Below are 15,798 nucleotides of genomic sequence, written 5' to 3' on the forward strand. Positions count from 1 at the left end.
CTAATCTCTCAGAATTGAGTTTCAATGTATCTCATCGTCGATGGAGACGAAGACTACGCCCACTGATGCTCAGTCGGCGAGTTTTGCAAAGTTACCCTTTAAGTCTCACTGTGCAACATTATACTGGATTTCTCATTCTGCTTCCAGGTCCAAGTAGTAGCAAGCAACACTACTCTTTGGTGCCATTGTGACCGACACGCAGAATGTCTAAAGGGACAGCCTTACCCTTAGGATTAGGAGAAAACAACCAGTCGGATGTGTAGAGGATTGGTTGCAGAGCTGCCCAATGAACTTGGAGGAATACAATATGTTGAGCAGCTCTTTGTTGTATTTGTTGTATATGAATTGTCAGATGAAACAATTAATATTTACTAATATAGTACACTGCATTGTCTTGCTTTAAAATTAACCAATTCCAAATAACTGCTTACCCCTTGCCTAAAGTCCCTTCCCCGTTAAATTGTTACTCAACCAATACCTGTAGTTTTGTCTATTTCATCGAATTTCTGTGCAGCAGTGGGAAGTAAAACTAGTAAATGTAGCAGTTATCAGAAGCCTGTGAAGTGTGGCTTGTTTCCTAACATGCGAAATTCATTCATTGCCCGACAGGAACAATAACGTATTTCCTTTTGGCAAGGTGGCAACCGCAATTTGTGAGGCCCGATTTAAAAACATGAGAACAAAAAAAAAATAAAAAAATAAAAAATACTATTTTCCTTACTTGGAATAAAATGAACATAGTTTATATTTTACCACGCTAACTATTCTAGCCCAACTCATCGACAAAATGAGAAATCTACACTCCACAATAGAAGCTTTTTCTAGCACAGAGTCTTGTCCTCAGATTAGGCTCCTTTTGTGTTTCAATGCCTCCTGCCTTTGACGGCTAACTAAGCCAGATCACGCCAGAAGCTGCATGTCACTAGCATAAAGGGGATTTGCACATGGCAGGAGGCTCGTTATGGAGCCAGCCTTGAGGGTGCATTTCAAACACCGTTTGCCGATTGTAGCACTGCTCTGAACATGTAACAAGTTTAAGGGAAAGCATGTGGTTGCGTTTTGACTGGATTGAGCTAGTTTGATACAACCTTTGATCGATGGATGGCTGGATACATTGATGTTGGATGGATTAATGTTTAAATCATAGAAATTGGCCTAGAATCTAGATGTTTAGCTCATAGTAATTGTGATGTAAAAGATCCTTATTGGCAATTTATAATAGCCCTTTTCTCCTTTAGACTTGCGAACTGCAGAACACAGTAGAGTCAAAAAAATGAATTTGGTCCAGCTGTCACATAGTGACGAACATAGCAATACTGGCTTTGCCTGAGCACTCTACATTATACTACACTGCCAGTAATTGAATAGTCACCTACATTCTAAATACTAGTGGGATTCTCTTTAAATCTCATGTTTGTTCAAACTATGGTCTGCCAAAGGGCCATTCCACCCACAGCATTACAATGGTAGTAAGCCCTATACAAATATCAAGTAACATAAAATACAAGAGCAACACTTGTTTTCTCTTCTTTATTTGAGGCCAATCCGGTTTGACCTTGAAGGAGATGGATCCTTGTAATCAAAACTCTCCTTTTTGTGTGCATCTGCATTCATTCTGCACACAGTCACAGCAGGCCAGCTTTACCAGAGCACCCACTTCAGCCATCATCATGAGGCGAGGATCCAATAAGATTAGCTTGTTGGTGGCAACCCCCAATAACTTTTATGAACTCTTGAGCACATCTCAAGGCCATCATGCATACACAACATGCCTCTGCGTAATACTGCCACCACGCTAGTAGTGGCTTCCATGAAAGTTCTACTGGCCAGTAAGGGACCACCAGTCATTTCTTTATTACATTTCCTGCTGGACAAAACAGTGAAAACTATATACTAATCCCAATGATCTATCACTTTTCATTTCCCTATATGCTATGTGTGAAGGCTATACGTTTATGTCCCCCCAACCTTTCCCATTCTTCCCCCTTCCTGCTCTCTTTGGATCAGTTTCCTTTTCACCAAACAGACGGGCCGCCACCCTGGTTGGGATCACAATTTCCTCTACAGGGACATGGCTCAGCGCTTTAAGACCACTACAGCGGTGACATGTGCAGCACAGAAGACCAATAACATAAGGAGCAAGTAATGCTATAAAACAGTTAAGAGGACTGCTGAATATAGCTTTCAAATAACGTTTTGTGGCCCTCAAAACTCTATTTAACATCTGTGCAGGTTCTAGCTATCTTCCATAATTCAACGCTCTCAGACAGTGACCTCTGCGGCAAATTCCGAAAATGGAGTAGATCCTGATGAACCGGAACCATCATTGCTCAAACACAGCACTGCTTACCTTGGAAGAGATCAGCATGATAGACGGATGTTGCTGTAATGCATGTGCTGAACATCAGCACTGGCAGCAGCATTTTCACTCAAACGATCTTTCTTCTAAGGTTCATCAGAGATTAAAACTTGGGCTCAGAAAGGGCTATGTACCCTGACAAAGCGTAAGCGTTTTAAGGGTTCATATATTGAAATAATACAATGATCATGGAGCACAGCGAAAGGTGTGCAGCGTTCAATATTTTAAACAGTCATGTTTTTCTGGAGCGGGCTCCTGTCAAACACCCAATTTACTACCAAGGAAGGTGCCGCTTGGTTGCAGCCAGTTATTTTTGCCATACTTTGGGCCGCATACTAAATGGGCAGGCATTTCAGCAGAAACAATATTTAAGGCAAATAATACCTCCGCCAATGGTATTTTCCAATACCACACCTTCCAGTGGTACGTACATTCGAAGATTTTTTTTTTGTATACGTTTTACTCCCGCCCATTCTCCCTCACCTTCAATGTGAGAGTTGAAATGGAGAATGTATCGCTGTGGCCCAGAACACTACTGTAATGCTGGAAATGCATTGGAGGGACAGGGCCTACGTATCCTTGTCCGTTACTGCTTTTTAATCGTGTGTTCTGTTGCGTTTTCCACGCAGGAGTTTGTGTGGGACTCCTGGCGGTGCAGCGCTCTCTCTTGGTTTGGTGAATAGACCCGTGGGATACCCTTATGGCACCCATGGGTAGGGTTGCACCCTGTGCCCCTAGTGTATGTTTTTGGGCACCTGTGTGACCCACAGAGCAGGGTACGGGCTGGTGGCAGCTCTGTGCTGAAATGACTGGTGCCCTGAGCGTCCTCCATTTTGGGATGCCCAGGCCCCGTCATTGGAATCGGTAGATTCCTGATGGAGACAAGATGCCCCCCGTGGCCTCTTTCCCTCCATCGCCTGTTACCTTGATCTTCCTGAAGTGCCGGGAAGCCCTGCCTCTGTCCCTTCCCCCCTGACTGGCTGTTGGGTGGAAGTTCCGTATATGGTAGTGTGGGGAAGTGCCAACCAGACTTGCTGGAGCCTTCTCAACGACCGTATGTTGTGGGTACGCCTGTGGGTGGGACCAGGGTGAATGGAGTGTGTGACGAATACGCATTCTATGCTGTGGATGTCTAGTATCTGGTGTTTGACACAATGGTTGAGACAGCCCTGCCCGAAACCAGTATGAATGCAGCTTGGAGTGTTGAATGGCTCGGTACTTGTCCCAATACACAACTTGTTGTGAGTGTCTGGAGAGAAGAGAATGGCCTGAATGCACTGTGTGCCTGATTGGCTGCCTGCCTGCATGAATGACCTTAGTCGTGATCAGATGCTTGAGTATGACCCAGCGGAATTAATGGGAGAACAGTATATCTGGGGACCCCCTCACTGCTAGGAATCGTGTTCAGAAGCTGAAGTCCACTACAACTGGAGTGAAGCTTGACCTTAAGCCCTGCTGGACGAGAAGAATTGCTGTTGCTCTCCATCGCAATCTGAAAGCTGCTGTGCCTTCAAGGACTGACCCAGAGAGGACCTGGTAAGGCGCCCTCTTCCCGAGCTACGAGGGACCATCGTGCACAGCTGATCTTTGCCTAAGCTCCCTGGTAGACAGACCTTCGACTGGCTGCCGACCCGATACGGGGATTGCTGCGGAACTCCAAGGAGAAGCGCCCGGACTGTTGTCCACCACTGTCGCCGACCGCCGTCGCCGACTGGAGCTGCCGTGCTCCCGTTGCCTAAGAACTTCATTGATCCAAGGATGTTCTCGTCCGCATCGTCGCCGCTGTATCCTGCTGGAGAAAGCCTAACCGCCGACGCGCCGAGGAGCATCCACCAGTGGGTTTCCCGCCACCCAAAGACCTCAGAGACGCCCGACGACTCGACGCCTTTGCTGGGCCACAATTCTTCAAACTCTTTGCGGTACAGAACTATCGACACCGAGGTGCCCTGCATGCCTCTTCCTTGCAGGACGTTTACACTTCCCTGTCAACGGGCACCGCTAGGAACGATACGGCCACTTCACCGCCGTAGCTCGACCTGTTCTTCGGACGCTCGACGACCCGTGACTCCTGTCTGAAAGGGAGGACACTCAAGAAGGGCCCTCGATTCCCTGACGTGGAACGCTACAATGCCAAGGTACTTTGGGGTTGCATAACTATTGGAAAGTTTAGTGGAACAATATATGGACTGGGCTTGTATCTTTCTTCTACAGGTTGCCCAGGTGGGGGGATGGGAGAGGGGGGTGGGGGGGGGGGGGTCTCCACACAGAGCTGTGTGTAACGGTAGTTACCAGTGTTCTGCCTATTGCCCAACCATCTTGCTTTCCTTCTCTCTACTGCTGGTTTCCTCTTTATATTGATCTGTGCGTCATTCTTACCGTATGCACTTTAATGAGGTCTAATAACGTTAGTACTACCACTGTAGAATTGTATATATTTACCATTGTTGATTTCTACGTACAAAGTGAGCTATTGTGATCGTGTACACCACTTCAAATATTAATTATATAAGACTGTTTTGATCGATACAGTGTGTGGACATTCCTTTGTGGGCGCTTGGGGACTACACTGTACTTAAGAACCAGCTCGCATCACCTCTTGAGAAGCTAGGCCTTGATAGCTCGACTACGTCTACCGATACTAGAGAATCTTGGCAGGGGTCTGTGTCTCCCCTCTACCATATAGAGAGAGGGTAAGTACAGACCCCTGCCCCTACGGTCTTTATAACTACTATACATTTTTTAATGCAGAAAAGATGCGATTCCAACAATATTTTGCAAATAACACTGGAATTACCGTTACCATTGAACTCATGAGATCCTAAATTATTTTCTAACTCAGGACAGAGATCGGTCTATGTTGGGCTATACAATGGATGTACTGCAACGATGCTAAGATTTTCCTCATTTGTATTTGTTTTCTTCTTCACCTCCTATAACTACCACATTTCATCTTCCCTTGCATACTGTAGTGTTGGTGTAGGAGTTTTAGACTAATTACCAGACTTGTAACTGGTGGATTCAGAAAGGTTCCCAGTGGTATTGGTTGAACAGGAGTTCCAAAACTATCAATTTGAGAGGTACTGCCAGCGCTGTGCCTTACTACTCCTTTCGACAAGATGAGAAAACTTCACAACTGTTGGCCAGGACTCAACCTCACCTAACAGTAAGCAGGTCATTGAAATCTTCACAGAAGTTAATGCCAAAGATCGCGTTAAGCAAGGACATGCCCCATTGCTCGGGAGTGCACAATTCTAGAGCTTCACCCCAGTCATCCTTCCAAACCCAATAATGACCGCAGATGTTGACAAGTCAACATTTAACAGCATGCACTTTCCCAATAGGCAAAACACAAAATGCTTGTAAGCTCCCTGGTGAAGGCTGTCCGAGGATTTTTGTGAACGAGATTAAGCCACAATAAATAACCATAATGTCACCAAATACTAACATTGCTAGGGATCCAAATAGAATATTTGCTTTAATTCTGGCAGTATCCAAAGTATCAATAATCCAGAACAGGACTGTCCTTGGCCTCAAACCCTGGGATCGTATCTCTCCAGCTCTGAAATCTCTCCATTGGCTCCCAGTGGATGCAAGGATTAAATTCAAAACCCTCTGCATTGTCCACAAGGCTTTCTGGGGCACAGGTCCAAAATACCTTCAGCTATCCCTCCGCAAATACCTCCCCTCTCGAGCTCTTCGCTCCTCTACCTCTAACTCCCTCACGGTCAGTAGTTTTTCAATGAAACAAGCTGGGGGTAGATCCCGGTCTTCAGCTGGGGCCTCCCTCTGAAACAGCCTCCTTGCCACTGTAAAAGTTGAGGAGAACCATCTCTGGTTGCGGAAGCACCTCAAGATCTTCCTCTTTTCTGCTGCCTTCGCTCCCCCTCTCCCCTGCTGATCTGTTCTCTTGGCACAGTGCACCTGGCCACCTCTGTCCTCTGGGCCCAGGTACCTGCTCACACTGCCAGCCTCCCGCACTGCCTCCGGACAACCCCTTGCACTGGGGTCTGGATCTGTACCTATACAGCCCCCTCCCCCTTTTTCTTCCTTCTTCCTGCACTTATCAGGCCTACCCTGTCTGCTGCCTTAAACGTAGAACTTGCAAATTGCTGGCTGCACTACCACGGTTTGTTGGCTTTATTTTTTATTATTATTTATCCGTTTCTCCTTTGCGTCACACTTTCCACTTCTCCCCCCTTCCATGCACTTTTCCCCTCCCCTTTCCCATGCACTTGCGCATTCTCAATGTCACTGGGCCTAGTAAGATTGCTGCTTTGTTCTCCCCTGTTCCCCTCCCTTGCCTTGTTGCGCTCTGAAACACTTGTGTACGAGCGCAATAGAAATAAAATATCAATTTAAATAAGAAACACTGCAAGTATTCCAGCACATGCTATCGACAGAAATAGAGCAGGCATTTTTGCCAGGAGATGGGACTTTCATCTCCATTTGAGATATAGAGCACCACTGGCCATGCCTTTCAGGATGGAGAGAACCTACAAAGCCCAGCCCCAGCCTTACCATTTCCAAAGATGTTTGCGACTTGTGAAATGGCTCCATTGTAATTAAATGCTTACGTTGCGCTAGGTCAGCTATTTGGAAACTGTTATATGGGTGATTCTTCAACTACATGGTACTTGCAGCTGAACTGTGAGGGGGTGGGGCGAGGTCTACTGTAGTAAACACTGCCTCTGACTACGCATTATTTGAACATGAGCTGCGAGTGATGAAATTAAAAGTATGCTGCCTCTTGATGAGTGCATATTATTAAGTGGTTGAATTGCGGGTGTTGTCTCTTCTCAATAAAGATATGATGACGCTTGTGTGTATACAGACCATGCATAAAAACAAACTGCATGCCTCCAAATCGATTAAGAGTATGTCGCTACCACACATTTACAACACAGAGGGAAGATAGGCCCATATCAGGTGAGAGGTGCTAAATGAACCCGGCTCCCGGCTTTGCATTCTGGTAGTTGAACTGTCTTAGTCGGAAAACACAGCTGTACATGCGGTACCACAATAGTAAATGGCGTGGGGTAAAAGCAAAGAAGTGAACATCACGCAGGACACACCAAGAGCTTCGTGGGTGCTTATTTTTAAAACAGCAAACAAATGGCTCAAAATGTGCACTCACCACTAGCCAATGGCAAGTCTGTGAATGTGGAGATTTGAGGGGGTGTGTACCTTTTTATTCCGGTCTATGTTGACACAACACAAAAGGTTTCACACACGGTATATAATACTAGAGTATGGCTCCATAGGAAATCATCATCATATGTAGCATACACCACTGGCTTACTTGTCTCTTAGCTTACTCATGGCACAGTCAATTGCGAGCCTGGTTCTTTCCTAACAGAAAAGTAGAATGAATGATATCACTACACATTAAGCGGGCAAAAGGCCTTGCCTTTGGTATGGCCACCAACTAGGTATTCTTTGTTTTATTTAGAGAAATCCCAATCACTACAGATAACAGTACAAGAACTCCATCGAGGCTTCTACCATATGTATATTTTTAAAAACAAAACTTACAATTGCACACAGTAAATAAGGGCCTAAACAGAGTAAAATAAGTTACAAGCATCACTAACATTCATTTCTTCACATTATTGTGATAAAACAAAATACAAAACTATTTTTTAAGCTCACTTAAGCCACTGATATTCAAACTTTAAAATGTGCTCATGTCCAATCCATCAAGTAGGACCAGATGGCACGATTTAACCAGGCCATTACTTTTCTAGTAACATGCTGTGATTTAACCGACTAATGCATTCTTGACGATATAGTCTTTGATACTATCAGTTGACCACATTTGGCGTACGCACTGATTTTACTGTCCCATGACACGTAGTGAACTGGTCACTCTAGTCGACCTCTCCCGACTCAGCCCAGTGACCAGGGCAAATGTGCCATCACATTCCATATGTAATACTGTGAGTGCATATAAAAAGCAAGCCAAAATCTTTATAGAAGTCTGGGGGTGGGATGGCATGGCTAACACAAGATGGATGCACAGCCATGATTATTTCAACTATCCCTCTTCCCCCACCGGCAACAGAAATAAGTACAGTATGGTCAGCAGAAGTGCAACAGAATAGGGACAGCAATTGCAAGCTCTAATACACACATACTCACACACTCCCTCCCATTGTAATCTGGGAGACCAACTTATGTTTCAATTAGGCTGGAGTGAATTGTCCGTCCAATGTAGATTTCAGGTTTTGGTTCGTTTACATAGGTATTTAGATCCCAGAGCTCAGTATTACCCGTCTCGCACAAAGTGTACAAGATGTTCGTTCACTCCATTAAGAGACAGAAAATAATGCAGAGCAAAAATTGCAAGACCAGATTTTAAAAAGGGATAAGTTTACCTGCATGACTTTCTGACCAACTAAAGCTTGGCACTGAGATATGTACAGTTAAAGATTTGAATTCTGGTAAATTGATACAATTAAGAATCATTAAATTGGATATTTACTCTTACTACATGACTTAGAAGAAGAGGGAGGGAACGGCCTTAAAAAGCACATGATAAAAAAACGAAATTATCATCGTTGTAAAAATGGAGCAGGGTTTGATGGGACACATATTATTGGTTATTTTTATTACCAAATGCAGCTTAAAGGGGCTGAGTGGGCAGGAAAAGGAAGATGCTAAAATGTACATTTTGGATTCTTAACCTGTATGTCAACTCAGGTGCTATGGAGGTGAGCTTGAAGGCACCCGATTAAGGTCAATAGTGGGAAGTCATTGAGGAGTTAATTTGTTTTGTTTGAATATTTTTCATTACTGGATTAAAAACTACACCAACAAATGACAACACAATGTGTTCATTGAAAAAGACATTAAAACACTAGAAAGACCAAATGCCTTTAAAATGTGTTTGCTATCCTTTCCGCAAAACAAGTCAAACCTCGTCTAAATGCACTGGCTCCCGCTGCAAGCACGCATCATCTTCAAATTCTGCTACATTATTTACAAGGCTGTCACCCTGAAGTCCCCAAGCTACCTGAGAAACTCTGCATCTCTGGAGGCCTACAATTCACCAGAGGTAAAGACGTGTGCCCACTTGAACTCTTCCAGTGCAGGGAGGAAAGAACCAGAAGACAGGCACTCTCTCAGCCTCAAGACACTGGACCCTCCTCCACATCAGACTCAACCCCTCACTTCTACAGTTCACAAAGGAGCTAAAGACCCTTCTCTTCAAGGAATAGCTACTCCCCAACACCTAGGTCCACACACTGTCCACTTTACCTTATACTGGGTGATCTGATCCCCCCAGTTTCATGCCCTGGTTGCTTGTAGATTGCTTTCTGACAAATTGCCTTGCTTCCACAGGTCCTGTTACCCGCCCACTCCTTTGCTTCTCGAAGCTAGGTCTGCATTCAAATACAATAGTAATAATATGCAGACAGTAGCTTACCTATTTATTTATCTGAATTTATAATGCGCACACACAGCCCTGAGGCATGCAGGCGCTGTTACAGTACATTCACTTGGATACATATTAAACAGATTCTTGAAAACGATTGCAGAGGTTCAAAGACATTGGGCCTCATTACGAGGAAGGCGGCCGCGGAATGAACGGTGCCGGTAAGGGACCGACACCGTTCATTCCGGGCCGCCTCATTACAAGGTCTGCAGAGGGTCCCACTCTGGACGCCTGGCCAGACCAGACGTGCAGAGCGGTACCCGCTAGCAGTCCAGGATGCTAACAACTTGTTAGCATCCTCCCCATTTCCATTGAGCCCTATGGGGGCTCAATGGGAATGGGGACGTACCGGGTCCGGGTACCGTGAAAGGGAATTACCGGGCCCTCAAGTTCGGTATGGCCTGGTAATTCCCTATTTTCTGGACCCGGTACCCGGTTTGGGGTTAGCCATGCCGCTAAAAACGCCGTGGCTACCGCCAAACTCGTAATGAGGTCCATTGTTGCAGAAGTGTTCCATGGTTACAGTGGAACATCATTAGAAAACATTCATGTGCAGTCGTAGTTGAATAACTTGGTTTTTAGCGCCTTTCTTAATGCCAGGAGGGAGTTTTCATTTCTTAGGCTGAGTGTGAGGGAGTTCCAAGCTTTTGGGGCCAACACTTCAAAGCTGGTACCACCAGCTTGGGCTTTGTTGAATGCAAGGACACAGTAGGTTGGAGTATTGGTCTCTTTTTGATCTATGGGAGGGTGCCTGATGTATCCGTTCAGCTAGGTAGGAGGGAGTGGCCTGGGAGAGGCATCTGTGTGTTATAGTGAGGGCCTTGGACGTTATGCGCTCTTTAATCGGGACCGAGTGTGCATCTTTTCTGGGTTGGGAGATGTGCTCTCTCCTAGGGTTGCTTAGGGCAGCTCTGAGCGCGTTTTCCGTGGTCTGAAATTTGTTGATGTTATTGGCAGATGTGGCCAAGAGTAAGACGTTTCAATAATCCAGCCTCGCGCCAATGGTGGCTCTTGCTATGTTGAGGCAGTTTTTGGCAAGAGGTGGGGTTTAAGTCTGTTGATTTTTGTCGTGAGGGCAGCAGATGATGAGATGGCACTGACTTGTCCATCCATTGATAATGAGGCGTCCAGGTATACACCCAGGGTTTTCACTGCAGCCGAGACTGTTATGACAAGGGTTCTCGATGCTGTATTTGTTATCTAGTTTAGGGACTCTTTGGGGCCTACCAGAAGAATTTCTGTTTTTTCCCCCCATTTAGACATAAGCCATTTGCTGCCATCCAGGCCTGGATGCGTGCATATGACTTCTGGAGAGTGTTGAAGTCTTGCTCAAAGTTTCCTGATAGAGGGAGAAGAATTTGTGTGTCATCGGCATAGTCGGTAAAGGCTATGCCGAACTCTTCTAGGTCGCTGAACAAGAGTAGATTGAAGAGATTGTAGACGGCGGGGACCGGAGGTGCAAGATCCTTGCCGGACCCACACCCGATGGGGGATGGGATGGCGGATGCGTGATCAGAAAAGACCCTCACGGCTCGGCCCTCCGGGAATGAGGTAATCCAGGTGGTTGCTTCCTGGGAAGAATGTGCAGTATTCAAAAGGTGTTGCACAAAATCTCGCGGTGCACCAAATCAAAAGGTGGCTGAGAGATCAGGGAGTAGAAGTGAGGATTTCCCTTTATCCATGGAGTGGAGTAGCTGATTCTTAAGATCAAGTAGGACTGACTCTATACAGTGACGAGGACGAAAGCCGGATTGTCTTTTTCCGAGGATGTCGTGTGTTTCCAGGTAGGATTAGATCTGCAGTTAAGCCGCCTTTGTCCAGAATTTTCAGCAAGAACGGGACGGTGGTGATTGGACGGTAGTTGTTGGGCGAGGCAGGGTCAAGGGTCTTTTTTTTTTTTGCAGTGGCAGATCTCAGGCTTCCTTAAGGGAAGGTGGAACGGTACTCGAGGCAAAGGAAGCATTCGTGAATGTGGTGACAAAGGGGGGCAGACCGGTAGCACAGTCTTTAATTAGATTAGCTGGGCAGATGTCACCTTTGCAGAGGGATGGTTTGATGTACTTCCTGATCAGAAGGACTTCTGGTATGGTTACTTCCATAAAGGCAAAGGGTTTAAGTGTGTTAGTGTCATGTGGGCCCTTAGTGGCAGAGGGTTTGGGTGTTGCAACAGTAGACAAGTTGTGTTTTGATTTTTTTCTGTAGTGTTTTAATTTTGTCTAACATGACCTGTTGAATATTGTTGCACCATGTTTCATTTTTCTCTGTGGGTTTAGTAGAGGTGGGGGGAGGGAAACGGTCAGCTCATTATAAATGGCGAACAGCTCTTTGGATTTTGAGTTGGCTTTCTCGATTCTCGTGTTATAGGTAGACGCTTTGGCTGAAGAGATCGACTTTTTGTATTGTTCCACAACTGCCAAGTAGGTATCTTGTGAGAGCACTGAAGGGCTTGTTTGCCATGTGGTCAGTGCTGCACATTTGGAAGTCGTATGTCTAGGATTTCTTGAGTGAACCATGAGTTGTTGGCATGCAGTATGTGCTTGGCTCTCTTTTTTTCCCCAGTGGTGCTGCAGCGTCTATCGGTGGCCAGACCACCCAAGACGCTTTTGGAACCTGCCATGGTGCCTGGACCATGACGTGCCTATATGAAGGTAATAAAAGAAGGGAGACTTCATTGTACGTCTGCCACAGTACTAGCGCGCCCCCACCTTGTCTGTGCATTTAACTTTATGTAGACCACCTGATCTTAAACCTATTTTGAACATGCATCATATCTTTTTAATGACTACAGACAGCATGGTACAATATGTGCATATTTGCCCTATTGACCCTAACTTGTTTTTGCCCCGTCCAGTTAAGGATTTCTGAAGAACCCTCTATGTAGCATAGATCATGGAATCAAATCTGGGGGCATTCGATTACAAAATGAATTAGATGTATTCACGAATATACATTTTCACGAGTACATTTGTGAACACAAAGTCAATTGCTCAGAGTAAAGGAGACACGACTTAGCTAGAAGTGTGTGTTCTACAACACCAATTAAACATGTTATGGTTTAAGTCGGAGAAGTAAAATCATTTCAGTAGGATATATTGTTAGTTTTACAGGAAAATAAAGATAACACTAATGCAGGGCGAGACATCCACTAACATTTCCAGCAGCCAACTGTCAGGTTCAAACACCACGTTTACCAACATTAACAACGTATCATATTAGAACCACTAATTAAAACATTTGCTGCCAAATGCAATTTACTTTGACATATCCAATGCAGCACGCAATGACTGCTCAAGCAACGTCCCTAGAACAAGGTTTCAACGATAACAGGGGGAAATCCAGACAATGTTTCTCATTGGTCACTACAGGGCTACCGTGGTAAAACCATGCCAAAATCGCGCAAAAGAAGCAGCGTGCCAAATACAGCTTGCACATGCACACACTTTCACTTTGGTCCAGTCTCACCTGCTGAGCCAGCAGCTGGCGCCGAAGCTTCTGTCGCTCGCGGATCTCCTGCAAGCGCCTATTCATTTCTGTAATTTTGGCTGTCTTGCCGCTAAGTTCCAAACAGTAAGAAAGGAGGTGTAGGCGTCCTACGTTACGAGCTGACGTCACACAACCTGTGAGTATATGCTCCGGGAGCCAGAGCTGCACGCAGAACTCAAGATTTGTGCAAGGAATAGACATCGAGAAGGATAGACTGGTAGGGCACCATCTAATGATGGCGGACCATCGGTGCGGCAGAATCGTGCGGCCATCTTGGAAGAACAGTGATAGGTACACACACGAAAAGTGCCCTCAAGAGTTGATTTATGCTATTGATATCAGATATCATATAACATTTTTAGCTATTAAAAATATTTTTCAAGATAATATGCAAACTGTTTTTCAATTAGGAGAAACATATACCAGAGAAGTACTAGGCCAAATATTAAGCTGAATGTGGAATTTACTGTGGTGGTAATGTAGAAGACTCTTTCTTCTGTGTTGAATCAGGCTTTATTTTTGTCTCAAGCTGGAATCACCAACACCTGGTGTGGGGCACATGTATTTGTATAAATCCCAGCCCTCCTGATTTTGGCGTGAGTCTCCCGATTATTTTTTAAAAAATTGTGCTATTTTGAACTTTCTCCCTCCTAAATATTTCTAATACCAATTCAATCCATTGGGAAAATTACATTCTCCTGATTATGGTTACAAAATCACCCATGTTGGCATGTATGATTTTAGGTGTGATGTTAAGACATAGCTCTCAACTCACCCGCTTTTGGCGGGTGTCACCCGCCTTGAAAGCAGATGAATCACCTGCCAAGTCCCTCATACGCCCATTCACTTCTATGGGCCTCTCACCCGCCAAAAATAAAATCGGGCGTTTTCACCCACCTTGGTGACAAAAAAGGTTGGGAGCTATGGTTAAGACAACAGAGACTTCAGGGGTGGCCAGACCACCCAGGACGCTTTTGGAACCTGTCATGGTGCCTGGGCCATGTTGTGCCTGTATGAAGGTAATAAAAGAAGGTAGTCTTCATTGTACGTTTGCCACAGTACTAGCGCGCCCCCCTAGTGTGTTTCGCATTGGCAAAGGGGTGGTCTGCACCCACACGGACCATACACCAACTGTGTCCCGTGAGCGGCAGTGTCCATACATGCCAACATTCCGTGGCACCTTGGAGGGAGATTTCATGAGACAAATCGGGAGAAAAAATGTTCCCATAGGAATGCATAGAGGAAATAATTATGGAAGATGGCATTCCACATAATAAAGGACTTGCTACTGACAGCAGCCACTATGGCCTTTTTTGGCAGGTCCAAGAGAACGGAACTGCTGGTAGATGCCAACCCAGTCGGAGAAGAGACATATCAGCAAAAATACTGAAGAAAGGAAAGGCACCGGGCAAGACCGACATGCGTAGTCCTGGCAGACGCAGCACCCATGCGCATGGTCATAGATGCGGGAGCCCCAGTTAATGTCATGCCGGCGTCCAGGTTCAAAAACTCACAGCGGGACGCTGACTCGAACAGAAGACAGTAAGGCTGTTTGCCTATGGAAGCAAGAAACAGTCCAGTAAAGGGGTCATTCAAAACCAACCTTACCTACAGCGAAACATGCCGCACACGCCTATATGCGGTGAACACTGGGATTCGGATCCTGCTTATCTGCAAGACTGCAGAACAACGTTAAATCATACAGTTCTTATTCAGTCGCCAGACCCCCAAAATCAAACAACTGCTGGACAACATAGCAAGCTGTTCCAAGGAATTGGGTGCCTGAAAAACAGAACAGTGACCGTACACATCGACACAACATTAGAGCCAATAGCAGTAAGGCACCTGCGGGTACCTTTTCATATGAGGAAAGCGCTCAAAGCGGAGCCAAGAAAGCTATAGGACCTCCACATCATTGAAAAGATGTCACACCCCACTCTGTGGGTCTCCCCAATAGTGATCACAACAAAACCAAAACAACCTCAAGCAATAAACATCTGCATCGACATGAGGTTGCCCAATGTAGCACTAAGACAAGAAAGGCACATTACACCAAATATCGATGAGCACATAGTGGACCTCACAGGTACCAAAATATTCAGCAAACTAGACTTGCGTTCCAGCTATCATCGGAGGAGCCTGAGAAACTTGGAAAGAAAAACCGCAGCGTTTTCCAACACAACCGCGTTGTTTCTGCCTGAATCTGCTTTACCATTTGGGGCTCTCGGGCTCGAGAGTTCAATTAGCTGCTTGCTACTTTCTTTCAACACAGTTTGGTTTCTTTATCAGCTCTCCCCTCGACTCACCAGCTGTGATGAACTGCTTTGCTTTCTTGTCTTGTCAAGTCAAGGCCGGTACAATTGGGCCATGCATCTCTCCTCGGCTTGGCTGTCAGTGGAGGAGGTGCTTGGGTACCCTTGACATCTGCTGCAACACACGCTTGCTTGTTCATGGTCTTACTCTTACTTCTCTTGAGGCTTCACAAGTCTCTATCAATAAGGCCAAGGTCACTTCTACCCTT

At 45.5% G+C, this 15,798-nt stretch overlaps 1 protein-coding gene across 2 annotated transcripts in view; it reads right to left on the reverse strand.

The window, feature by feature from the left end:
* METTL14 (methyltransferase 14, N6-adenosine-methyltransferase non-catalytic subunit) overlaps positions 1-13,487 on the reverse strand; it is a 361,066-nt gene extending 347,579 nt beyond the window's left edge. The window contains exon 1 of one of the 2 annotated variants that reach the window (XM_069630753.1): positions 13,257-13,487. In XM_069630753.1, the coding sequence (XP_069486854.1) occupies positions 13,257-13,478 (222 nt within the window). In that variant the 5' untranslated portion in view covers positions 13,479-13,487. The remainder of the gene's footprint in view (positions 1-13,256) is intronic. The other variant, XM_069630754.1, reaches the window with a different exon arrangement.
* Positions 13,488-15,798: the final 2,311 nt, after the last annotated feature.

Source organism: Ambystoma mexicanum, chromosome 6q (assembly GCF_040938575.1).
Source record: "Ambystoma mexicanum isolate Mex_15411 chromosome 6q, UKY_AmexF1_1, whole genome shotgun sequence".
In the NCBI taxonomy this organism is placed as follows: Eukaryota; Metazoa; Chordata; class Amphibia; order Caudata; family Ambystomatidae; genus Ambystoma; species Ambystoma mexicanum.